Source organism: Macaca mulatta, chromosome 9 (genome assembly GCF_049350105.2).
Source record: "Macaca mulatta isolate MMU2019108-1 chromosome 9, T2T-MMU8v2.0, whole genome shotgun sequence".
Lineage (NCBI taxonomy): Eukaryota > Metazoa > Chordata > Mammalia > Primates > Cercopithecidae > Macaca > Macaca mulatta.
In genome coordinates this window covers 134,905,001-134,930,916 of record NC_133414.1, presented here as the reverse complement: position 1 = coordinate 134,930,916, position 25,916 = coordinate 134,905,001, and the positions used below count along the sequence as shown (strand labels likewise).

Below are 25,916 nucleotides of genomic sequence, written 5' to 3'. Positions count from 1 at the left end.
CAGCTGAACCCAGATTTTGCCCAGGTGCTGCACCACCTGCCTTGCCCCACTGGCCTTTGTTCTGCTACAGGCTCTCTTCTCAAAGCAGAGCCCTGAAGACTTCAATGATGTCAATGAGGCCACCTGTTTGTGATGTGCAGGCACAGAAGAAAGGCACAGCTCCCCATCAGTTTCATGGAGAATAACTCAGTGCCTGCTGGGAACCAGCTGCTGGAGATCCCCACAAAGAGCTTCCACTGGGTGTCAACCCTTCCGGGAAGGATTTGAGGAGAGGGAACCCTCACTGTGGGGACTGCTGATAAGAAACCAGTCACACAGCTGCTCTATTCTCACACAAATCTACCCCATTGCATGGCTGGAACTGACGTTTCCCTGGAGGTGTCCAGAAAGCTGATGTAACACAGAGGCTATAAAAGCTGCCAGTTTTTAAGGCTGCTCAGTCCCTTGCCAAAATGGAGCTTGTAAAAAGGCTCATGCCACTGATCCTCTTAATTCTCTCCTGTTTGGCGGAGTTGACAATGGCAGAGGCTGAAGGTAAGAAAATTGAACCAGATTTATTCACCAAAACAGAGAAATTCTTCTCTTAAGAGGCTTCTTTCAAAATTTTTCGAAGTGGCCCCAGTTCAGAGAAAAATGTACTCTAATGCTCCTGGGGGGGATTTTAAATTAGTTCTAATTTTATTTGGCTCATCTGACAATGACCATAAACATATCAAAAGCGTATAGAATTTTACTGGGTAATTTTACTGCTAAGAGTTTATGTTTTGGAAATAAGCATAAAAGTGTCCAAAGATATCTGTATAAATATGTGCACTTAGATAATTGTAAACTACAACACGAATTTTCATTATCTGTTATGGTAAATCCATACAATGGAACACTGGTTTTTGCAACTTAAAAAAAAATGATGGCTGGGGGTGGTGGCTCACGCCTGTAATCCCAGCACTTTGGGAGGCTGAGGAGGGTGGATCACGAGGTCAGGAGTTCGAGACCAGCCTGGCCAACATGGTGAAACCCTGTCTCTACTAAATTACAAAAATTAACCAGGTGTGGTGGTGCACACCTGTAGACCCAGCTACTCGGGAGGCTGAGGCAGGAGAATCGCTTGAACCCGGGAGATGGAGGTTGCAGTGAGCTGCGATCATGCCACTGCACTCCAGCCTGGGTGACAGAGCAAGACTCTGTCTCCAAAAAAAAAAAAAAAAAAAAAAAAGACTCTGATCTATAATGTGTCCATAGATCACGTTAAGAGAAAAAGAAAGATCTGAAGTTTGTATCATATGATGGTTCTTATGTTTGAAATATATACATTCAAGTGTTTTACACATCTAGAAATAGAAGAGGAAAGGAAAAGGTGTGGAAGAATTTACACCAAGGTTTTAGTGATGATTGTTTCTGGGTGGATGGGGTTATGAGAGTATATGGGAGAATAAATAAAAATAAACCTTTGTTCCTATGTAGGTGGGGTTTTTGACCATTAGTCAAAATCTTGGTGGGATTTTGAATTAGTAATAATTTTATGTGTGCCTATCTGACAATGTACATAAAAATATAAGAATTTACCAAATAATTTTTAAAAATTTTATAGAAAAGAATTTTCACTATGTTGCACAGGCTGGTCTTGAACTCCTGAGCTCAAGCGATCCACCCGCTTTGGCCTCCCAAAGTGCTGGGATTACAGGTGTGAGCCACCACGCCCAGCCCCTTACTGGATAATTTCACTGCTAACAGTTTATCTTTAGGATCCAGTTATTTTTCCTCTTCTCCTTTTCTCTTTCTTCTCTTCTTTCTCCTTTTCAATAACAGCTTTATTAAGATATGATTCACATACCATAAAATCCACCATTTTAAAGTATACAATTTAGGGGTTTTTAGTATATACACAGAATTGTGCAACAATCACCACTATCTAATTCCAGAACATATTCTTCACCCCCAAAAGAAACGGTCTCAGGCTCAGCACGATGGCTCAAACCTACAATCCCAGCACTTTGGGGGGCTGACATGGGAGCATTGCTTGACGCTGAGAGTTTGAGACCACCCTGAACAACATAGTGAGACCTCGACTCTACAAAATTAAAAAAAAAAATTTTAGCCGGGCATGGTGGTACATGACTGTAGTCCCAGCTACTCTGGTGGCTGCGGTGGGAGGATCACTTGAGCCCGGTAGTTTGAGTCTGCAGTGAGCTATGATTGTGCCATCGCAATCCAGTATAGGTAACAGAGTAAGACTCTGTCTGTCTCTCTCTCTCTCTATATATATATATAGTGTCTCTATATATAGTCTGTAGTCTCTATATATATAGTCTATATATATAGTCTCTATATATAGACCAATGTTTAATATATCTATAACTATATATTTTATATAGAGACTAATATATATAGACTAATGTTGCGATGAATATTAGTGTACAAGTTTTTGTGTGGACATATATATATATATGTGTGTGTGTGTGTATATATATATATATGTATATATATGTATAAAGAAACTCTGTATTCACTACCAGTCACTCTCCATTTCTCCTGATGTCTCCAGCACAAGTAAACCACTACTCTACTTTCTGTCTCTATAAATTTACTTATTCTGGATATTTCACATAAATGAAATCATGTAATATATGGTCTTGCACTTAGCATAATATTTTCAAGGTTCATATATATTGTAGCGTGTATCAGTACAATCAGCCCTGAGTACCTGTGGGTTCAGCATTCATGGATTCAACCAACCATGAATTGAAAACATTTGAAAAAAAATAGTTGGTTAGGGAACACGTACATACTTTTTTCCTTGTCGTTATTTCCTAAACAATACAGTATAACAACTATTTACACATCATTTACATTGTGTTATAAATAACCTAGAGATATTTTGAAGTGTACAGGATGTATATAGGTCACATGCAAACACTAAGTCATTTTACATAAGGGATTCCAACATCCATGGATTTTGGTGTCCACAGGGGTCCTGGAACCAATCATTCGTGGACACCAAGGGACAACTGTACCTCATTTCTTTTTATTGCTGAATAATATTCCAATGTATGGATAGACCACATTTTATTTATTTATTCATCAATTGATGAATATTTGACTTATCAGGACTAACATTGCAATGAATATAGTATACAAGTTTTTTTGTGGATATTTGTTTTTATTTCTTTTGGGGATATGCCTAGTGGTAGAATTGCTGGGTTATGATAACTGTATGTTTAATCTTTTGAGGAACTAACTGCCAGACAGTTTTCCATAGCAGCTGTACCACTTTACAATCCCATGAGCAGTGTATAAGCATTCCAGTTTCTCCATGTCCTTGTCAATGCTTGCTGTTTTCTGTGTTTGATTCTAGCCATCCTAATGCATATGAAGTGATATCTCATGGTTTTGATTTGTATTTCCCTGATGACTAATGAGGCTGAGTGTATCTTCATGTGCATATTGGCCATTTATAGATCTTCTTTGGAAAAATGTCTATTCTGGTTCTTTGTCCTTTTTAAATTGGATTATTTGCCTTTTAATTATTTTATTGTAAGAATTATTTATACATTCTAGCAATCAAGTGTCTTTTAAAAACCATCCTTTTTTTCCCCCCAGGTTGATCTATGAATTCAGTGCAATTTCAATAAAGATCCCAGTAAGAATATTAAATAGATAAAGATATGCTGACTCTAAAATTTACATGAAAAAGCAAAGGAACTGGAATAGCCAAAACAATTTTGCAAAAGAACAGTAAAGTTGGAACATTCATGTTACCTAATTTTAAGACTTCTGATAAACTACAGTAATCAAGAAGGTGTGGTTTGCCAAAAGGATAGACACAGAAAATTGAAACAGAATAGAGAGTTCAGAAATAGATCCACACAAATATGGTCCATTGATTTTTGACAAAAGTGCAAAGGCAATTTAACGGAGAAAGGAGAGTCTTTTTGTCAAATGGTCTTGGTACAATTGGACACCCATATGCAAAAAATAAACTCAACCTAAGCCTCATTTCTTATCCATAAATTAGCTTAAAATGGATCATAGTTCTAAATGTAAGATGTAAAACTATATTATTTTAAAAAAGAAAACAGGAGAAATCTTTGTAACCTGGGGTTAAGCAAAGAGTTCTTAGACAAGACACCAAAAGCACAACCCATAAAAGAAACTATTACTAAATTGGACTTTATAAAAAATGTAAAACTTTTATTTTGGGAAAGACACTGTTAAGAGGATGAAAAGACAAGATACAGATTGGGAGAAAATATTTTCAAATTGCAGATGCAACAAAGGACTTGTATTCAGCATATATAAAAACTCAAAACCCAATAATAAAAACAAAAAGCTAAGTTAGAAAAAGGGCAGAAGACTTAGAGATACTCACGAAAAAGGATATATAGAAGGAAAATAAGAACATGAAATGATGTTCAATGTCATTAGCTGTTAGGGAAATGCAAGTTAAAAAACCATGATGGGATGCTGCTACATATCTGTTAGAATGGCTAAACAAAGCAATACAAAAACCTGACAGTAGTGTGTGTTGATTAGCATGTGGTGCAACTGGAACTCTCATACATCGTTGGTTGGATTATGAAATAGAACAGCCACTCTGGCAAATGGTTTGGCAGTTTCTTATGAAGTTAAATATACACTTAACATATGACCCAGTGATATCACTCCTAGGTATTTATGCTAGAGAAATAAAGACACATGTTCATATGGAAACCTATTAAAAATACAAACCATCCTTCTTCAGGTCCTAATATAGTCTCTTTTATGGACTATATGTAGAGAAGTTACAAATACTTCTCCTCAAACGGTTCAAGATGGAGAAATCAACTGCTTTTGACTTACTTTGGAGTAAGCTAAGTGCCATCCACAATTAGCTGCCTGCTTCTATGTATATTACATGTGAGAGGTAGATTCCTAATCTCTCAGGGAGGGGAAAGGGTCTGTTGTTGACTTTCCTCAGTGCCATCTGTGGTCTCTAACAGGCAATTCAAGCTGCAGTGTCACTCTAGGGGGTGCCAATATGGCAGAGACCCACAAAGCCATGATCCTGCAACTCAATCCCAGTGAGAACTGCACCTGGACAATAGAAAGACCAGAAAACAAAAGCATCAGAATTATCTTTTCCTATATCCAGTAAGTAGAAGCTTTAGTTTCCTAATAAGGGATATCAAGCTCTGACCACATTGGGTTGGGTAGGGGTCTCTCTGTAGAAAGAATTCAGCTGCTGCTAGAGCTGGTAGTGACACTGACAACCATCCTGATGATGATGGTGATGGGGATGATGGCTGGTAGTCACTGATAATGGCTGTGTGCCTGGCACTGGCTCACAGAGGTCCTTCAAGGTCAGCACTATAATAGTACTACGAACACAGCAAGGTTGAGAACTTGTCTGAGGTCACACAAATAGTGAATAGCATGACCACGGTTAGAACCTAGCTGGTCTAGTTCCAGTTTCTTGGCCTTAAAACACTAAACTTTGGTTCCAAATTTTGCTATGCATTTGAATATGTGGGGGAGCTTTCACACACCCAGACTCCCAGGCTGTACACTACATAATTAGATTATAATCTCTGGAGGTAGACTCCAGGCATCAATATTTTTTATTTTATAGTTTTTATTTTGAAATAAGTATACATTTATAAGTGCTTTTTATAAGTGCCCAGGTGACCCCAGTGTGAGGCCAAGCTAAGAACGTGACTCTGCCCTGCAGAGACACTCAGTGTTTCCTGAGATCTGTCTCTAGTTAATCCTCTCAACAACCCTCTGGCCAGATGCAGTCTAATCCCCATTCTATAGATGAGAAAACCCAGAGAAGTCACTTACCAGGTCCAAGACTAAAAAATAATAAAAATGGGATAGAAACTGAATCCAAGCAGCCCGGCTCCAGAGCCCCCACTCTTACGCCTGTCCTAGTGGTTCTTATACTTGATCATACATCAGAAGCATGTGGAAGACTTGTTAAAACACAACTGCTGGGCCCCATAGCTGGAGTCTCTATTATCTTATTCAGCTGGAGTGTGTGGGACCTGAGAATCTGCATAGCTGACAAATGCCCAGGTGATGTTGATGCTGCAGGTCCAAGTACCACACTTTTGAGAACCATAGTAGCCCTGTACCACTGAAGCTGGAATTTAACTTATCCTTCAAAAAGCAAAAGAGCCCTCAAATTTACTGGAATGGTTGCTGAGAAACATATATGCTGTTCTTGCTGTGTAAGGAGAGAGGGGAAGAGAAAGTGTGGGTAGAGCAAGGGAGGCGAGAAATTAACATTTAACATCTATTGCACACCTGTGTGCCAGGCCTGTGGCAGGTGCTTCATATTCAGAATATTATAAACCTCACACAATAATGAGAAGTAGGCTGTGATATCCCCATTTTACAGATGAGAAAACTGAAGCCAAGAAAGGTTAAATCACTGATTTAATTTTATACAGCAGGTAAGTGACTAAAGTAGAAAGAGAACCCAGATTTCTCTACTGTTGTATTACTTCCTGTAAGTTTGGACATATGTCCTCTGAGGATATTTGGGGAGACCCTGTCAGAATGGGCAGCAAACTAAAACCCTGGGCTGTCCTGTCCAATGCAGGGCATGGGACTGCCCTTCAGAATGAGGAAGTGGTGGTGATATAAGGGAAGGAAGGAGCAACTAGGGAGGTGCTAAGGTTTGGGAAAGGTGGCTGTGGAAGAAGAGTTGCTTCACCTTTCAATAGCCTTGGATATCAAGCGTCAATGGGAAACAATTCTAAACAAGAAGGTTCATTAAAGAGTTACATGGACATGGGGAATAGGAGAGATAGAAATAGGTAGAAGGAAAGGAATTCTGATTCCAGGCCCATCCTCATCATTTACTTGATACGAGACATAGGCAAAGCAGTTCACCTCCCTGTGCCCATTAAAATTGACAGTTTGTGATTTGATGTTGAGGATGGTGGGGTTGGTGATTGGTCTTGGAGACGTTTAAATGAAAACAGATGTGCCACTACTTTGTAAATTTACATGCCTAGGTGAGCAATTGACTCTGCTCTGCAAACCCCCTTTGCTTGTGACACTTCTCCAGCCACAGTTGTGTTTTGTCCACAGGCTTGATCCAGATGGAAGCTGTGAAAGTGAAAACATTAAAGTCTTTGACGGAACCTCCAGTAATGGGCCTCTGCTAGGGCAAGTCTGCAGTAAAAACGACTATGTTCCTGTATTTGAATCATCAGCCAGTACATTGACGTTTCAAATAGTTACTGACTCGGCAAGAATTCAACGAACTGTCTTTGTCTTCTACTACTTCTTCTCTCCTAACACCTGTAAGTCATCATTTACACAGCCTTCACTCACATCTCCTGCAAGCACAGGTTACACACTCTCCTGTCTGGGTTCTTATAATCTTCAGTCTGAGTATATTCTCTCAGAGTCTTTTCTATTTGAGAGAGCAGTAGTTCTCTAACTCATCTGTGCATAAGAATCATTTGGAGAGCTTGTTAAATCGTAGATCCCAGCCCCATCACAGATATTGTGATTCATTGGTTCTGGGTGGAGCACATGATCTTGCCTTTCTAACCAGTTCCCAGATGAGGCAGAGACAAGGGGCTGATCAGATGGCTACATGTTGAGGGGTACTGTGTTAGAGCCCCAAAGCAGAGACTCCACAGTCAGCCTGTTTAATAGTAACCCTAGTATCTTCTGCAATGCTTCTTCAGGGACCGCACCTCCCTATGCTCTGATTCCTTAGATCTTGGTTGGGGTTATTGAACCTTCATGTTTAACAAGTCCCTCGGATGATTCTGACAATGAAGATTGGAGAGTGCATGCTGGAAATCTCTGGTCTCACTACTGAAATTTAAGATCGTCAGGTGGTTGGAGGCTACATTTACAGGGCTCTGCATTCACGGCACCTACATTCCACTGTGATCCAAAGCAGAATGCCAAGAACATCTGCAAGTGGGTTCATGAGGAGAGCTCCACTGTGGATTTCGTTCCAAGGCCCAGAGCTGACCATGTCACTCTCCTCCTGAAACCACTGACTTCTTGGTACCATCCAATCTCCAGAGTGCAGCAGTCAAGGTTTTCCCAAGCTGGACCCAGGCCACCTTTTCAAGCCTTGCCTCTAGCTGCTGCCTGGCATGCACCCTATGCTTCAGCCAATCTAAACCATTTTCATCTCCAAAAAGAGCTCTCTGCATTGTTTCTCCCCATTTCATCTGTCCAGCTGCTTCCTTATGTACTTACTGGGGAAAGGAGAGACCAAGGGCTGCTTCATGAAGGCTGTTTCTGAGCTGAGCTTTGAACAATAGCATGGTGAGGTAGGTGGAGGGGGAGTCAGGGAAGAGCACTCACCTCTACTGGAGCTGACAGCTGAGGAGTCATGGGAAGAAAGGGAGGATAGAACAGAGGCTGATGAGACTGGAAAGCTGAGCTGGTGAGAGTGAGGAAGAGCCTTCAAGGGAGGGTGTGACTTTATTTTCTATGGTGCAGTTCAGGTAATGGGAGTCTCTCCAGATGCAACACATCTTACAGCACAACTTTAATATGATTCATTTGGCAATAGTATAAAGATTCCCTCTCTGCTCTGCACCAGTGGGCAGAAATTTCAATGATAAAAAAGGATGAAAACCTCAATATGTGACCCATGGGAAAGACGGAGATGGAATCATACTCAGGAGAGACGTGTTAAGCTCAATGCACGACACAGAAATTAAAAGCAGTCACTGTTTTGATGTTCATTCTTGACCACCTTCACATCCATTTCAGCTATTCCAAACTGTGGCGGTTACCTGGATACCTTGGAAGGATCCTTCACCAGCCCCAATTATCCAAATCCGCATCCTGAGCTGGCTTATTGTGTATGGCACATACAAGTGGAGAAAGGTTACAAGATAAAACTAAACTTCAAAGAGATTTTGTAAGTACTGCTGCCCAATTCTGTTGGAACAAATGCAGTAAACCCACCTGGCAACTGGGGGATTTGGGGAAGAGAAATTATCATATGTAATTCCCATATATGGGCCCTTTTCAAAGAACTGATGAAGAAAGGAAAACAGTGATGCTATTCCACTGAACTAAGTTGACTATTTTTCTGAAGATTCTGAGGTCCTTGTCAGGGACTATCAAAACCCCAGGTTTGTCCTCGTAAACCTGAGATACCATTGAAGGAAAAAAAAAAGTCCATAATCACTTAAGAGTAGGATTGTTGGGATGTTAGAAAATAGAATTGAATTGGTTTGAAACTCTTTTTCACCAGAGGCCCTCATTCTCTAGCCTAGAAATAGACAAACAGTGCAAATTTGACTTTCTTGCCATCTATGATGGCCCCTCCACCAACTCTGGCCTGATTGGACAAGTCTGTGGCCGTGTGACTCCCACCTTCGAATCGTCATCAAACTCTCTGACTGTCGTGTTGTCTACAGATTATGCCAATTCTTACCGGGGCTTTTCTGCTTCCTACACCTCAATTTATGCAGAAAACATCAACACTAGTAAGTCATGTTTTATGTTCTTAGCTATTTTGAGCCCTCTGAAGATTGCATACATAGAAACTGTTAATTGTTAGCCTACCTGTGGCTATTCCTATTTGCAAGCATGTCATATATACTTGGGAACATATTCATAATCTTAAGCTTGACAATCATTTCTGTGCATTGCTTAATGCAAGAGGAAATTAATGATTTTATTAACCTGAAAAAAATTTATGCAGATAATATGGACTGTTTCCCTTAATTCTTTCTGCAAAGACACAATTAAAAACATCAGGTTTGCAGATTCTAGCTCTAAACAAGGTCACAATGAACACAGTAAAAGGTGAATCAACTGCTTGGCTATCTCAAACTTATGGTTACTATTTAGGGCAAAATGTTTTTGACTTCTTATATATTTACTTGTACACATAGCTCTTCAAGATCCAACATTCCTAGCTGGCATAAACATGACCATTCTTTTTTTTTTTTCCCCCTGACAGCATCTTTAACTTGCTCTTCTGACAGGATGAGAGTTATTATAAGCAGATCTTACCTAGAGGCTTTTAACTCTAATGGGAATACCTTACAACTAAAAGACCCAACTTGCAGACCAAAATTATCAAATGTTGTGGAATTTTCTATCCCTCTTAATGGATGTGGTACAATCAGAAAGGTAAAGTGAAATACTGATAGCTGGATTTTGTCGAATGCTGAGTGCATGTTGAGCAATGCAGTCAGAGTAATGCTTGCTAGCTGCTGTAACAAACAGCCCCCAAATTTTAGTGGCTTAACCACATGAGAAGCATGTGAAGACATATTAGTGCACATACCCATTCATACATAGCTGCTAAATTGCTGGATTCATTTTCAGGACAAGTGGGGTTATCTTTCCCAGAAGGTAAAGAACTCTGAAAACTCACTAAAGAGAGTTTGAACATCTATATGCAGTTGGCTTAATAACCTACCAGTAACACTTATGCACAAAATGTTTACACCTTGTATTTAGTGAAGATCTAGCTGAATTTTTAGGATCTTCTTCTTTTCCTTTTAAAGACAGAAAATAAAATGTTAAAAAAAATGAAACCTGAAGGATATTACTGGAAGTTTGTGATTTGTTCTACATTTTTCTAGAAGTCCCATTCAAGATTTCAAACATTTTCAACCTTTGGTCTCTTTAGGATACATACCATAAACTTTTCCCTCAGACATTAAATAATAACCTAATTGAAAAGAATGGTGGCTAATCCAGAGGAATTGATAAAGACAGAAGTAAATCATCGTATCTTGCTAAAAATGAACACATAGGCTTTATTACACTGTGAACCCCCAGGGAAGGCAGCTAAGGGCCTTCCTCTTGCAGACCCTTGGTCTACATATATTTTGGAAACTGCCCCGTTAGCCACACTAACTTAAAGCTCCTTAAGGAAAGCAATATATAGTAAGGTTTAATGTCTTCTCAAGACTGGAAATTTGCATTCAAAATGGATTTTACTGTAACTGAAAAAAATTCTGTCTGATTCTATCTTCAGGTCTCTGTAATACAAGCTGTATTTCTCATCTCATTCTTTCTTTCTTTCCTAGAATATTTCTTCAATGAAATACATTTAAGGTTTATAGTATTCTGACATGAAAGCTGTTACCTCGTGATTTAAGAAAATTATATCTGTACCTGCAAATGTTATCCACATCTATGCTCTAAAATATTACTGGATTTAAAATATAAAAATTGAATTCTATCTTGTTCTGCAGGTAGAAGATCAGTCAATTACTTACACCAATATAATCACCTTTTCTGCATCCTCACCTTCTGAAGTGATCACCCGTCAGAAACAACTCCAGATTATTGTGAAGTGTGAAATGGAACATAATTCTACAGTGGGGTTGATATACATAACAGAAGATGATGTAATACAAAATCAAAATGCACTGGGCAAATATAACACAAGCATGGCTTTTTTTGAATCCGATTCATTTGAAAAGACTATACTCGAGTCACCATATTATGTGGATTTGAACCAAACTCTTTTTGTTCAAGTTAGTCTGCACACCTCAGATCCAAATTTGGTGGTGTTTCTGGATACCTGTAGAGCCTCTCCCACCTCTGACCTTGCGTCTCCAACCTATGACCTAATCAAGAGTGGGTATGTATTAATGTAACTGATGTATGTATGGTATTTCTTCCTGTGGAATAATAATTTCAATAAAGTAATTTTTTGTGTTGTATATATATACATTTTTCCTAGTACTACATGAAATTTCATTAAATTTATTCTAATCATTTTATAAAATACAATTACTATGTACCGATTATGAATAATTTAAATTTAAACATTTATGCAGATACAGCTTATATCCTCTAGAATTTTAAGTGAATTTACAAAATATTTGCTGGTAGAAACAAATTTATTTTTGTTATAAAAGCTCTATTTTTGTTTTTGTTTTTTGCACATTTTGGTTTTTGTGAAGCAAAACCTAGAAGATTATTTCATGTGTATTATCTTTAAAATACAACACCATCAGTAAAACACATGTAGCATCCTTAAGAAAAAATGTAGAAAGTTCTTATTTGAAAGGAACAATTTCCTTTTTTCCTTACAATTTGTTGGATTTTAACTATGTCATTTGTACTGATACATTAATGATAAGCATGTAAGGAAAGAAGTCTGACTTCCAATACATAAGTATTGGTTTTCTGATTAAGTTATATGGACCAGGAATTTTAGAGCTAGAAAGAACCTTGCTATCTTACCCAGGAATCAGATCTATAGTCTTAACACACTGTAGTGTAAACTAGAGACACTGTCTTTCACGAGAGATTTTTGGATTCACAACTTAATTCAGAGAAAATTTTTGGAATGGAAAAGACTGAATTTGTCTGTATCTTCTAAACATGCTCATAAATTCTGTTCCAGATGTAGTCGAGATGAGACTTGTAAGGTGTATCCCTTATTTGGACACTATGGGAGATTCCAGTTTAATGCTTTTAAATTCTTGAGAAGTTTGAGCTCCGTGTATCTGCAATGTAAAGTTTTGATATGTGATAGCAGTGACCACCAGTCTCGCTGCAGTCAAGGTTGTGTCTCCAGAAGCAAACGAGACATTTCTTCATATAAATGGAAAACAGATTCCATCATAGGACCCATTCGTCTGAAAAGGGATCGAAGTGCAAGTGGTAATTCAGGTAAGACAAAAAGCTATTTCATGATCAAAAAGCACATCATGGCTCATAAAATGCTGCTTAAATCCAGTAACTCTTAAGCATGTACAGTTTAGAGATTTATAATAGGAGCTTTAACAAATAAGTTGAATTTTAAGTATACAGGATTAGTATTTATTTCCATCAGTTGATAATATGCATACTATGTACAGTGTAAGCATATGATACACTGATAGTTTGCCATTCATTTGGATTTTGAGTTTAAGTATAATGTCCTCATCTCTAAAAACAAGTTTCCTTTAGTTTCCTGACTCCTTATTATAGATGCCATAGCAGATAATTGAATTGAAAGCAATGTATTTTAACTCCTAAATGGGTAAAATAAAATGAACCAGCATTCCACATAATAGCCTATTTGAAAAAAAGTTGTTTTTTTTTTAAAAAAAAAACAAAGAATCTATTATATTAACATAGGCCAGCCCTGCTTCTTTTGAAAGGCTTGAAACCTGAGATCTGCCCAGATACATGAAAGGAATGATGGTAAATACTCAAGGAAGGTTCATAATTAAATGGCTTAAGATAAGCCTTAATGAAAGAAAAACGGTAAGAAGTTATTTTAGTTGAAAATGGCATTAAAGGACCTTATGATCTCTGTATTTATTCATTATTATTAGCACGATAAAGAAGTATTTGTAACAAAATATTTCTATGGCAAAAACAGAAAAACAAACAGAAGTTAAATTCAGTAATTTTATAAACTCATTCACTAAGTGGCTTACATAGTGTATCTATAGACACTGGTCTGAAATTAGTTGAAAATTTATAAATGGAAGTCATTATGGAAATACCATCAATATGAGAAAAGTATCTTTTTCCTATTTCAAGGGAACAAACAAATTTTTTTTTTCTGTTGACAAAATGTATTTTGGCAACAGTGAGCAACAGTGACCATTAGTAAGTGAAGCTGCATTTCCATTAGACTGTTATGCTTGAGTTTTACACATTTTTCACGTGATATCAAGAAACCAAACTAAGTCAACTGTTTGAAACGAGTTTAAAATTAAATATAAATATAAATGAATTCAAATATTTGATAATGGTTCCTCTATATTGTGGTGGCATTGTGTGTTATACATTAACTCATATATGAGTCATAGGATATGTACAGCTATTATAAAAGCTACCAACATTTTATAATGTTAACACTTCTTAAAAAGTGATTTTCATCTTGTTTCCCATTTTAGGATTTCAGCATGAAACACATGCAGAAGAAACTCCAAACCAGCCTTTCAACAGTCTGCATCTGTTTTCATTCATGGTTCTAGTTCTGAATGTAGTGATTGTAGCCACAATCACAGTGAGGCATTTTGTAAATCAACGGGCATACTACAAATACCAGAAGCTGCAGAACTATTAACCAACAGGTCCAACCCTAAGTGAGACACGTTCCTCCAGGATGCCAAAGGAAATGCTACCTCGTGGCTACATATATTATGAATAAATTAGGAAGGGCCTGAAAGTGACACACAGGCCTGCATGTCACTGTGTCAGCGTGTTTCATTACAGGACGATGGAAATAAATACCACGCCAGTTGGCTCTCATTTTAGGAACTAAAGATACAAAAATATTACATGAGGCTGGGCATGTGGCTCACGCCTATAATCTCAGCACTTTGGGAGGCCAAGGTGGGTGGATCACCTGAGGTCCGGAGTTCGAGACCAGCCTGATGAACATGGTGAAACCCCGTCTCTACTAAAAATACAAAAATTAGCCCCGGGTGCAGTGGCACGTGCCTGTCATCCCAGCCACTCAGGAGGCTGAGGCAGGAGAGTCACTTGAACCTGGGAGGCGGAGGTTGCAGTGAGCCAAGATCACGCCATTGCACTCCAGCCTGGGCAACAAGAGCGAAACTCTGTCTCAAAAAAAAAAAAAAAAAAAAAATTTTTACACGAATTAACACCTCCTTTTATAAATACAAAGCATTTTAAACCAAATATTAGGTGAAAAGGGTTATTTTTACTTGAGAAAAGTAGCCTTCAAAGATAGATGTGTTTATTTTTTAGATGCAAATATGCTACTCTTTGAAACATCAAAAGTTACAATTTCTGAAACTAAAGCATGAGGAGAACCGCAGTCTCCTTGATCCACATGCCTTCCTGCTTTCATGCAGAGCCTCACCATTTCTCACTGTAAGCATTTCAGGAAAGGGCTCTGGATAGACAAATGTGAGCATAAAATGAGAAACTTCATACCGTTTCTGGGTTAATGAGATGAAAACATTTTTCTTCCCCTTCATCATCAAGCGCCAAAGCCAAAGGTTCATTGTCCTCAACTAGTAGCCAGTTTGGGTTTACACTTTCCCATTTACTGTGGCTGAACAAATACAATTGAAGACCCCAGTGTGCACTGATTTTACACATGAAAACATAGAATCTAATCACCCTAGATGATCAACACAACTCTCTCTCATCATCTAACAACACACGTAGTTTCAGGTTCTAATATGCATCCGAACAGGTAACCACATTCTCAAATGCCCAAAGGCATTCTCCTTCCTTCTAAACATGCATTGCATCTACAGGATGCTGAAGAGAATACATGGTGGATGTGACAGAATCTCTGCCCTCACAGAACATGCCTTTGGGACACTGATTGATTTTCTAGCTCCAAATCACAACAGATCTTCCCCATTTTCTTTTCAATATCTCCATGTCAATCTCCTAAATATTAATATCTCAGGCAGCCACACAGTGACTCTTTTTTATGTTCATCCAGGTAGCCTAAGTTGAATGACTGCAAAGTTATTTTTTAACCTAACGTGAAAACCCCTAAAAATTTAATTAGAATGGGCAAATCAGGTTAAATGCTTGTAAAACAGTCTGGTCTGGTCACAGCCCTTCAATCATCTCTCTATCAGGAAATGACTGGACATTCTCTGCTGGCCAACATGGTAGGGATTCAGATGCATAGCGCGCACAAAAGTGTAATGCTGAGAAAATGATCAAATATTGCGACTCACTAGATGGTGTAAAATCATATTACCAAGAATCATAAGATCATTTGTAGTGGAGCTATTGAGGTATATCTCCAATATCAGTGCATATGCATTATCAATATGTGTGCTACTATTTAAGTTTTCTTTCTTTAGAAAGGACTCCAGAGAAGTGAAGTGATAAATGTTCCTAGGTCTGGGGTGGGTGGCCTGGGTTCTAGTTCTCCCCACTTACCTGGTGGGTTACATGAGCTAGGTCACCTTTTAATCCTCACCTGTGGTGAGAATTAAAAAAGAGAATGTGTTTGCAGTTAGGAGCCATCCATGTTCCACTTACCACCAGCGAGAAGTTCTTACTGCCAGCTCCAAAATCCTGTTCCAGAATCTGCTTCTAATATGCCTGGGCCACACCTGGTATAGGTTGGGTTCTGGGGAAACAGACTCTGACACAGAGGCTAGTATACAGGAGACTTCCTCAGGGGTGTGCTCGGGATCAGCGCCTGTGTCCCAGAAGGGAAGCAGAAGCAGGCAGGGGAGTTGGTGCACAAAGAAGTAGCTGCAGCAGCGGGGGCCCAGCCATTCCCCCAGGGTGTCCTGGGGCCGCTCTGTCCTTCCGAGAGGCCCCACTGAGGCACAGTGCTCAGCCCTTTCTATGCTTCTGTGGATCAGTCATTGACTGAGGGCTGCCTGAGGGTGGAGGGGCTGCGAACTTGGATTAGACAACAGCCTTGAGCTAAGGGAAATTCCTGGCGAGCGGTGGCACCAAGAGCCGCCAGCCGCCAACACTCCCAGCAGCCTGGAGAATGAGTGACTTTCTCTGATGGGACATCTGGGTGTCACCCTAGAGCAGTCTTTCTACTCACCTCCTAAAAGGGATGGATTTTCAGAATATTTTCCAAAGTAACTCTATATTGTATTCAAAAGACTCGCTTAACATAGTGTTTCGGAGAAGCTAAAAACGAAGAGATGGGCAATGGAATACCAGGCACAGGCAAACTAGAGGGGCGGGGCGGGGTGGAATCCAGGCTGCCTCTGCTTTCCCGAGGCAGGTGGGGTCTCCTCATTACTGCTGGGCTGGGGTGAAAGTCCTGGCTCTCCATTGGGCCTCTTCTAACCAGGATAGAATAAAAGGGTGTCTTATCCCTTCCAAGTAGGGGTAAAAATGGAAGTCTAGGCTCACCACCTGGTCTGCACCTGACATGAGGGCTGCAGGTGAGGGTCTCATTACCACCTAGAGGTGATGAGCATCCCAGTCCCCGCTTTGCCTTCTCTGACATCACTCTGGATGAGGGAGGGGAAGAGAAGGAGTGCTGGGGGAAGGCAGAAGTCTAGGCTTTCCACTCAACGTTTGCTGGCTGGGATGAAGGTGGGACCACAGTGTTTCCCAGGGCAGTTAGCTAGAGTAGGACAGTTTTCATCCAAGTGTTTTCTGTCTTGCTAGGTTGCTCCTTTGCTGGTCCTTTGGCTAGAGAGAGCAGGCTTTTCTTGGTTCTTTTTGGTCTGTACCCTTGGTGTTTCCTGATTGCAGGCTTTTTCCTGTGAAGTGCATTTTGATCCATGGCTTTCCAACTTCAGCCTTTCTGAGAATCACCTGGAATGCTTTTGGAGGTTGCTTCCTGGATCTCATCCTTTGAACCACACACCAAGAGGAACTGATCTGGAAGTTCGTTTGGACCCCTGTTTATTAAAATGTTAGTTCTTTCATTATCAACACTTTTCATATTAGGGATTTATTAAAAGTCATAAAACGCTAGGTTTTGGTAGATGTTAGCTTCTACTTCCTCAACATGCTATGGGCTATGAATAAATACAGTTAATGGGGAGATGACTTTGAAAGTAGAAACTCTAGCAGCCTACAATTACTTGGAAAAGCTCCTTTATTCATTTGAAGCGCTTGCATGAAATACACATCAAATACTAAAATCATTGTTTCATTTGACTAAAGTTGGAGCTACTCAGGGACAAATAATTAACTCTGATTTAAAGATGTCATTTTCACCGAATTGTCCAGTAATCACATTTCATCAATTTATATGTATAAGCAGGGAACTTCGTTAAAATAAATACCAGTATATTTTACCAAGACAGTTGTTGATGAAGGGAAAATTTGTAAAGAAACAGATGTTCGGCTCACAGGCTACACCCTTTCTTGGGTCATTTGTCAGATTTTTAACCTTGAGGACCTCAGGGTTATCTCCCAGGCTCTACCAAAAGCTGCCCTCCTCCATCGGGGACTTGATAATACTGTCATCCCATCCTGTGCATGCCATTTATTGACTAAGAGGGGAACTAGTCCTTGGAGATGGGGACCCATCTTTTAAATATTGCTATTGAATATTTCTTGACAAGCAAAAATAAAAATCTGACTATGTTCAAGTCTGTTTCTTTAAAGACACCTTCAAGGATAGTGAGTCTAGCACAGGTCTCTTTCTATTAAGGTAGAAAGTTAGATGAGAGATGAGAGTGGATGCTGCTCTCCTTCTCTGGGAGGATGCTGGAATAAGCTAATCTTCCCTTGTTTGCTTTTCAGGTTTTATGTGTACTTTTCAAGTTTCCCAAATGCTTGGAGGATTTGGGAAACAGACTGAGAACATGGCCACATGAACTCCTGGTAGTGAAGGAGGAGGCGGGATTCAACTCTAGAGGTGGAGCTCGGGCACTGGACCAAATTGGAGACTAACTAAAACAGGGCTGGAGTGGAAGCAGCTTTCAATCAGACATGCCCACCAGGGTGCCATGTCAATTTACTGTTGCCACGGCAGCACCTGGGAGTTACTGCCCCTTTCCATGTCAATGACCCACTGACTCAACAGTTACTACCCCTTGTCTAGAATTTTATGCACAAACCAACACTTAATCTGCATGCAATTAAAAGTGAGTATTAATATTAATATGACTGCAAAACTGCCCTGAGCTGCTACTCTTCGCTTACAGGGTAGCCCTGCTCTGCAGGAGCAGTCATGGAGCTGTCACACTGCTGGACCTGTAACATTGCCTCTTTGATAAAGCTGTTTTCTTCTACCTCTAGCTTGCTCTTGAGTTCTTCCATGGGCAAAACCAAGAACGCTCGCAGGCTAAGCTCCACTTTGGGGCTCACCTGCCCTGCATCAGCAGCTCAGACAGCAGATACGTGGTTCCTGTGATTGCATTTCAGTCTTTCATTTGCAAGCTATAACCCAAACCCAACAAAGCCTAGGTCCAATTTATTCCCATTGAAACAAAATGGTAAAAGCTTGTTGTGATGAGTAAATGACATGCTTGATTCGAGCAGCCAGTTAGAATTTTAAAAAATGAGTAGAGTTTAAAAAAATGAGTGAAGTTTAAAAAAATGAGTGACAGTTTATTTTTCGTAAGACTCTTGGCAAGAGCTGAAAATAAATCCTCGTACCATCAGAGGATAAAAACAGAGATCCACTTAATAGCATCTGATAATTAGTCAACTTAAAAAGACAATCTTTAAATGAACAATGCAGTATAGAGAGAAAACCCTGCTCTTTGTAACATTTTGTACACTTTAAGACAAGAATTAGAAAATGTAGCATTTGTGGTGGCACAGAGAGTAATTGCCTTAGAAGTTTAGTAATCAGAGAAGATTTATTTAGTAACAAACCTCAGAGAAACAGTCCCCTCTGGCTGTTTCTTTGACCTGTCTCTATGCGGATAGCTTCTGATTGGTCAAACATACTGAAGAGAAATAGACGTTGCTTTCTACAGATTCACATGGAAATTGCAGAAATCACTCAAGAGTCTTCCTCTGAGCAGTGACTTTGTGGATCTCCAGTGGCCCCACCATTTGGAAATGCTCAGTCTGCTCTTCCTTGGTCTCCATGGGGCCTGCACCTCTCCTACTCTGTCCTGCACAGCCCCGGGAGCAGAGAGAGGCATAGTCCCCCACTTTGCACACTGCAACCTTACACTGCAGATATACCACATCATAGCTGTCAAGAAAGCTGAAGGCATTGAACTTGAACCGAGCCATGTTCTTCTGGCGGGGATGGAGGTTGACGTAGGTATTGTCTTTGATGCACCTGATGGGGAGAAAAACCCCAGGACAAAAAGATTAACTTAAAGCATGATATGAGTTCACTGCAACCCAGATAATCAGGCATGGACCCAGATCTCTGAATTGCAAATAGAGTTCTTCCCACTACCCACTCTTTCTTTCATAAAGAAACTTTTTAACACTACTATGAGTGGAAAAACCACTATTCCTGGACATAAATAGAAAGGAACTAGAAAATAAACACAATAAAACCAAAAAAAGTAATTAAATTCTAGGTAGAACTCTTGCCTTCAAAAGGCCTATTGTATTTTGTCCAAAGAGAGATGAAAAGTGTTGGTGGTTTTATTTGAAGACAAACTTAGATTTTTTTAAAAAGTACATTAGTAAACCCTAGGGAAACCACCAAAAAAAAAAAAAAGAAAAAAGAAAGAAAGAAAAGAAGTGATGCATTAAGAGGAGATAAAATGAGTCATATAAAATGCTCAGTTAAAACTGGAGAAGGCAGCAAAAGGAGTGTGAGGAGAGAAACAAGGAACAAATGCAACTAATAGAAAATAGTTACCGAGATGGTAGATTTTAATTCAATGACATCAAGAATCACTTTAAACATAAATGGTCTAAATATACCAATTTAGAGGCAGAGTAGATTAAAAAACAAGTCCCAACTATTTATTATCTATAAGAAACCCACTTTAAATATAAAGACTCTGATAAGTTAAAAGTAAAGGGATGAAGAAAGATATACCATGCAAATACTAATCAAAAGAAAGGTGGAGTAGCTATATTAATTTCAGAAAAAAATAAACTTCAGAGCCAGGGTAACTATCAGGAAGCAAGAGGGGTATTACATGAAAAGAAAGTGATCAGTTCTCCAAGAAGACACAATGATTTTTTTTTTTTTTTTTTTTTTTTGAGACAGAGTCTCACTTTATCGCCCAGGCTGGAGTGCAGTGGTGTGATATCGGCTCACTGCAAGCTCCGCCTCCCAGGTTCATGCCATTCTCCTGCCTCAGCCTCCCAAGTAACTGGGACTACAGGCGCCCGCCACCACACCCGGATGATTTTTTTGTATTTTTAGTAGAGACGGAGTTTCACTATGTTAGCCAAGATGGTCTCGATCTCCTGACTTCATGATCCACCCACCTCGGCCTCCCAAAGTGCTGGGATTACAGGCATGAGCCACCGTGCCTGGCCACAATAATTTTTCTTGTGTAAGCATGTAACACAGTTTTAGATAGAACTGCAAAGAAAATCAACAAATCCACTATCATAGCTGGATACTTCAAACCCCTCCAACAGTAGCTGATAGATCCAGCAGGAAGAAAACCAGTGAGGATACAGATGATCTAAACAGTACTCTCCATCCACTAGATCAAATTGGCATTTATAGAGCCCCCCATCCAGCAACAGCAGAACACAAATTCTTCTCAAGCCCACATGGAATATTCATCAGGACAGACCACATTCTGGGCCATAAAAGACACCTTAACAAATTTAAAAGAACAGAAATCACACAAAATACATTATCAGATCACCGTGGAATTAAACTAAAAATTAATGAGAGAACAATTCCTGGAAAATTCCCAAATGTTTGGAAATTAAACAACACACTTCTAAGTAATCCATGGGTCAAATAAATCTCAAAAGAGAAATTAAAAAATATTTTGAACTAAGTGATAATGAATATACAAGTTACCAAAAATTTGTGGAATGCAGCTAAAGCAGTGCTTAGAGGGAAATTTATAAAATACATATATTAGAAAAGAAGAAATATCTAAAATCTATAGTCTGAGCTTTGAAAACTTAGAGGAAGAAGAACAAATTAAGCCTGAAGAAAGCAGAAGGAAAAAAAGCGTCAGTTATTAAATTCTGGCACCAAACTGAGCCTCTTGCCTGACATCTTTATAAGGGGGGTTGAAAGGGAAGAACTTTCTCACTCTGGCTCAATGCAGTTTAGCGCCACCTCCCTGCACCTCTCACACCATGGCTCACGCTCCCTGTGGAAGGTGCTGTGTCCTGTCCCTCCCCTGGCTTCTGGAAACAGGTACCACAGTGCTTCAGGGTGGACTTTAGGGTGCTGTGGTCTTCACCACTCTAAAGCTACCATTGAATAGTAAGTGATAGATTTTTGTTGTTTTCAAACTTGTTGCCAACTGCCCATCTATAAGCACTTTGCCTCTGTTAGGGGACAAGAGAGCTATACAGGCAAACAATTGGCCGAAGTTCTAACTTGGCAAATCTTTTGGTTAACCAAAGGAGCCAGAATAAGTCTCACAAGTATAACTAAGATCTTAGCTTGGGATAACCTATTAGTTCATTAGTGTAGGTCAATGCCTCGAGGGCCTACACCATGAATGGGGAGTCCAGTGAAGTCATACGGCTGGAAGGGACTGGAAGGGAAGGAGGCATGGACATGAAAGGGTGAGGTGAGGTAGCAGAGCCCAGGGTAGCGAGGGCTCCCCCCAGGACTGTGGGGAGTAAAGGGAAGATGTCGGTAACTGCCTGCCTATAACTATTTGTCCCCGGTTGTGATCAGAGGATGGTGAGGGTCCCCACTGTGCCTCTGAGACACAGTGAGGACTCTGCACAAAGTTCTGATGTAGTAATACCAGTTGAGAAGCCACAGGTTCCCTAAAGGCATGCCAGGTGAATATAACAGTCCACCCAGAGGGCCTTCCATCTTCCTTACCCCTGCCGGATCAAATCATACTTGATGGTTATAAAATCTTGGGGATCTGGAGAAGCCACACAGCTATCCACGAAGAGCATCAGGTTGGGATTGGGGCTGTGGAGGGTGGCTTGGAGGAAGACCTCTTTCCTCTGGCTGTCGTAGTAGGGCACCATGCCTCCCACAGGCTGGGACTTGGGGGACTGGAGGAAGGATATGGACACGGTGTAGCCAGCACCCTCCGTCGGAGCGTCATCCCCATGAATGATTTCAACTGTGGATGGACCGTCCACCCTACAGGTGAACTTCAGCTTGGGCACCTTGTGCCGCACGATGACTTGGCCAGGGTGGCCCCGTGTCCGGCCTCTGATGGAGTTGGAGTAGCTGAGGGAGCCAAGGTGCTCCTGTGAGGATGAGAGAAGAGCTGTGAGCAGCACTCTTGACTCCCTGACAAACACCTGCCTCCATGAGCTGAGACCTCTCTTTCCCACCTTACTTGGTGCCAGCTTGCTGACCTGCAGGAGGGAGGACCTCCTGGGGCCAGACCTCTGTGGTGCTTAACACCACAAAAGGGTGACATGACATGTGGGGTGCATGCAGGGAGCCCCCAGTGAGCAAGTCTGGACTGTCCCTTCCATCCTATGAGGACCAAGCTGTCGTACTAGCTGTGAGCTGGGGTGGCAGGTCCAGCTGCTCCAAGCTCCCCTTCTCCACAAGCTCCATTCCTGCAGGCTCCTGAAGGCCAACACCCCCTTGCCCCCTGGGCTCTTGTCCTCTCTTTGGTCTCTTCCCTGCCCTCGACTCCAGACCAGTACTGGCTCCATGTGAGCTGTGAGCCTGGCCCTGCTGAACTTCACTCCCAGCCTTCAAATCCAACATGACTTGCAGGAAGTAAGGTTGTGCTGGGGCCAACAGGGAGGGGTCCCTGCCTCTCATGCCCTGTGCAGATGCCTAGAGGCTCAGCCTGCCCAGGAACATTTGCTCAAAGAAGCCTCAGCTTGTGGGACTCAGATCCTGTGATATTCTGCTTGGAACCTCCAAGAACTGCCCTGTCAGCTTAAGCCAATGTTTATCAACTTTATTCTACCATGGCCCCACTAAGGAGCCTTTGTAGACGTCTTACTCATCCTGGCCACTCTCAAACCCTGTCTATGAATTGTAATACAAGTACACTGCTTATATACCACATGTGTATCTGTGCTTGAGCTAGAAAGATAGAAAGAAAGACATTATTATTTTTGCCTCTAAGATCCAGTATCTATCTCCCCTGCCACCCATAAAGGTGACATTACCCTCCTTGAGAATCCCTGACTTAGAATAAAAGTCAAACTCCTCACCCACACAGTCCTGCCCTCCTTCCACTCTAATCTTGGGCTTCCTGGCCTCTGGTCTCTTCCCAAAAGCCCCAAGGCTGCGGCCGCCACAGGACCTCGGCCCTGGCTGATCCCCACATCCTCTGCCTGGCTGCCCCACCCCAGCGCAGGCTCAGCTTCCCAGCCACCAGCCTACTCAACATGGCTTCCCTTCCACCCCCAAATGACTCTTCTACCCCTCCCTTGTTTTCCTGTCTTCTTAACCTCTTTTGGTATAAAAAGGACCCTGGTTTGTGTTTGGTCCAATCCTGTCCCCGTTTTCGTGAATGTAAGGGCCATGGAGCAGGGGCTCTGTTGGTCTTATGGCGGCTGTGTCCCCAGTACCTAGAAGGTGACCCATCCACTGACTCTGAAAGCAGACATGGACCTCTGTGCAGCAGTGTTTTCCTTATCAGTGCTCCCTGATCCTGTTGACTGCTACCCCAGCACCCTGGTCAGCTCATGGGGTTTTCAGGGGAAGCTGAGCCAGCCAGGCCAAAAAGAACATTTGCAGGGTCTTCCCTGATGGCCCAGAAGCTTCCCTGGGGGTGCCCACTTCCCAGACACAGGAGGCATGGATTCTGGGGCAGAAACTTCTGAGGTTAAAAAGTAGAATTCTCAAAGCAAAAAGGATAAGAATGACTATGATCTGTACAATGAAATAGACAAAATGTGAATGAATTGAACCTCTAACAATGTCAAGGGTTTCCTGGCCTCATGTTTGTTTCTAATCAGGGGATGTAAAAGAATAGAGAAGCAGTATGGGGATCTTGCTTGGGAGCAGGTTACCCTGTTTAAATACTGAGAAAAAAATTTTCTGTGGTTATACACTCTCCCTATATCTCTGGTGTACTTGCTTCCTTAACTTCAATACCATTGTTTTGTGAAATAAAACAGTGGTTAAGGAAAATTAAATAAACATATGTATGCCATGATTTAGAAATGTCCTAAAGGTTTGCTTTCTTGATCATGGAATGCAGTTACCTGCTTAGAAACCTAGCAGTCAGATGGGCAAGTGGACAATCTGTCTTCTCGCATGCCTGTCACCATAGTTGCACGTGGTAGGTGTGCACCAATGCTCAATCAAGAGGCATGTGTGGAAAATACATTGCCTCTGGAGTGAAAATAATATACCATCTATCCATCCATTCACCCCTCCACACATCCATCAGCCCATCAGCACTCACTACTTGTTATCATGTATCCCAAATTCCCCAAAGGAAGGAAAGTTTCAAACTAGTGAGCTGCTCTATGTCTCACCAAACTCAGAAATGAAGTTATGGTTTGCACTTTCCCTCTGTCCTTACACAGGTTTTTAATAGGTGGTTGAATTTCCCAAACTTTTCACCACAGAAGGGTAGCACCACCTGGGAAGTGTCCTACCTGCTGGATAGTGCCACAGTGGCCATAGGGAATGTTGAAGATCAGGTAGCGTCCCATGACTTTGGGGCGACATAGCTCATCATTTAAGTGGATGTCCCAGGAGGAGTAGCCCAGCCTCCGGAGATAGCCTCGGTCAATAACGGCTTGGAAGAGGTGAGGCAAGCAGGATAGCTGGGCTGCAGAAGGGGAAGATGGAGAAATCCTCACAAAGAGAAACTGGTTCACTGGTCATGTAGATCCTGGGTGCGGGTATATCTTTACTTCATTAAACTACCATGAACAATGCCCTCAACTGGGGCTGGCTCAGCTCTCCTCACATCCCACCCTTGACCTGACTTTCATTAATTTTACTTATACCCATCCTTTTCCAAGAAGCCTTTGAGGTCACACCACACCCATGGGGAATCCTACCCACAGCTCACGTTCCATGAATGGCTCATTTCTCATGTTGAGAACCCTGTGCCTGAACATGATCTATCTGGGTCTTTGTATGGAAGTTAGTTGGAGAAACGGAGCCTGGGTACAAAGGCGCTTTTTCCCAACCTCCTAAAACCCAGCGAGTGGGTGGAAATCCAGAGATCTCAGTGGAAACACAGAAGCAGGTCCCTCTCACAGCCTGTTCTTTCTCCCCTACTTGGCTGCTTTCTTAGCTCCCCCATCAGCATCCTTAGCCCCAGACCCTAGAGGGGAGAAGACTTTACCATTGTCCTTAGGCACAAGAGAGTCAGCCGGACCTGGTGAGAGAAGGATGAAAACAAATGTCAACTGTGTTGGAAAACGGCAAGAGGATAATGTAGCTGGTAGTAGACATGAAGTGTAGGGGAATGGGATCACTGGGGTACAGTGGCATGAGAATTTTCCAGGGCATGCAAAGGAAAGGAGGGCCCAGGGCTTCCTGATGGAGCTGGAGCCTGGCATATGTG

At 41.2% G+C, this 25,916-nt stretch overlaps 2 protein-coding genes across 3 annotated transcripts in view; one reads left to right on the top strand and one right to left on the bottom strand.

Annotated features, from left to right (window-relative positions):
* The first annotated feature begins 381 nt into the window (after positions 1-381).
* CUZD1 (CUB and zona pellucida like domains 1) lies at positions 382-14,131 on the top strand. The gene is made up of 9 exons (XM_015148386.3): positions 382-534; positions 4,977-5,127; positions 7,075-7,289; positions 8,734-8,884; positions 9,241-9,458; positions 9,938-10,110; positions 11,187-11,578; positions 12,350-12,618; positions 13,839-14,131. The coding sequence occupies exons 1-9, from the start codon at positions 453-455 to the stop codon at positions 14,009-14,011; spliced, it is 1,824 nt and encodes a 607-aa protein (XP_015003872.2). The 5' UTR covers positions 382-452; the 3' UTR covers positions 14,012-14,131.
* A 3,318-nt stretch (positions 14,132-17,449) lies between these two features.
* LOC144331359 (scavenger receptor cysteine-rich domain-containing protein DMBT1) overlaps positions 17,450-25,916 on the bottom strand; it is a 10,208-nt gene continuing 1,741 nt past the window's right edge. The window contains exons 2-5 of one of the 2 annotated variants that reach the window (XM_077947800.1): positions 25,695-25,727; positions 24,994-25,169; positions 22,280-22,662; positions 17,450-19,615 (exon numbers count right to left, since the gene is read on the bottom strand). In XM_077947800.1, the coding sequence (XP_077803926.1) occupies positions 19,324-19,615; positions 22,280-22,662; positions 24,994-25,050 (732 nt within the window). In that variant the 5' untranslated portion in view covers positions 25,051-25,169; positions 25,695-25,727 and the 3' untranslated portion in view covers positions 17,450-19,323. The remainder of the gene's footprint in view (positions 19,616-22,279; positions 22,663-24,993; positions 25,170-25,694; positions 25,728-25,916) is intronic. The other variant, XM_077947801.1, reaches the window with a different exon arrangement.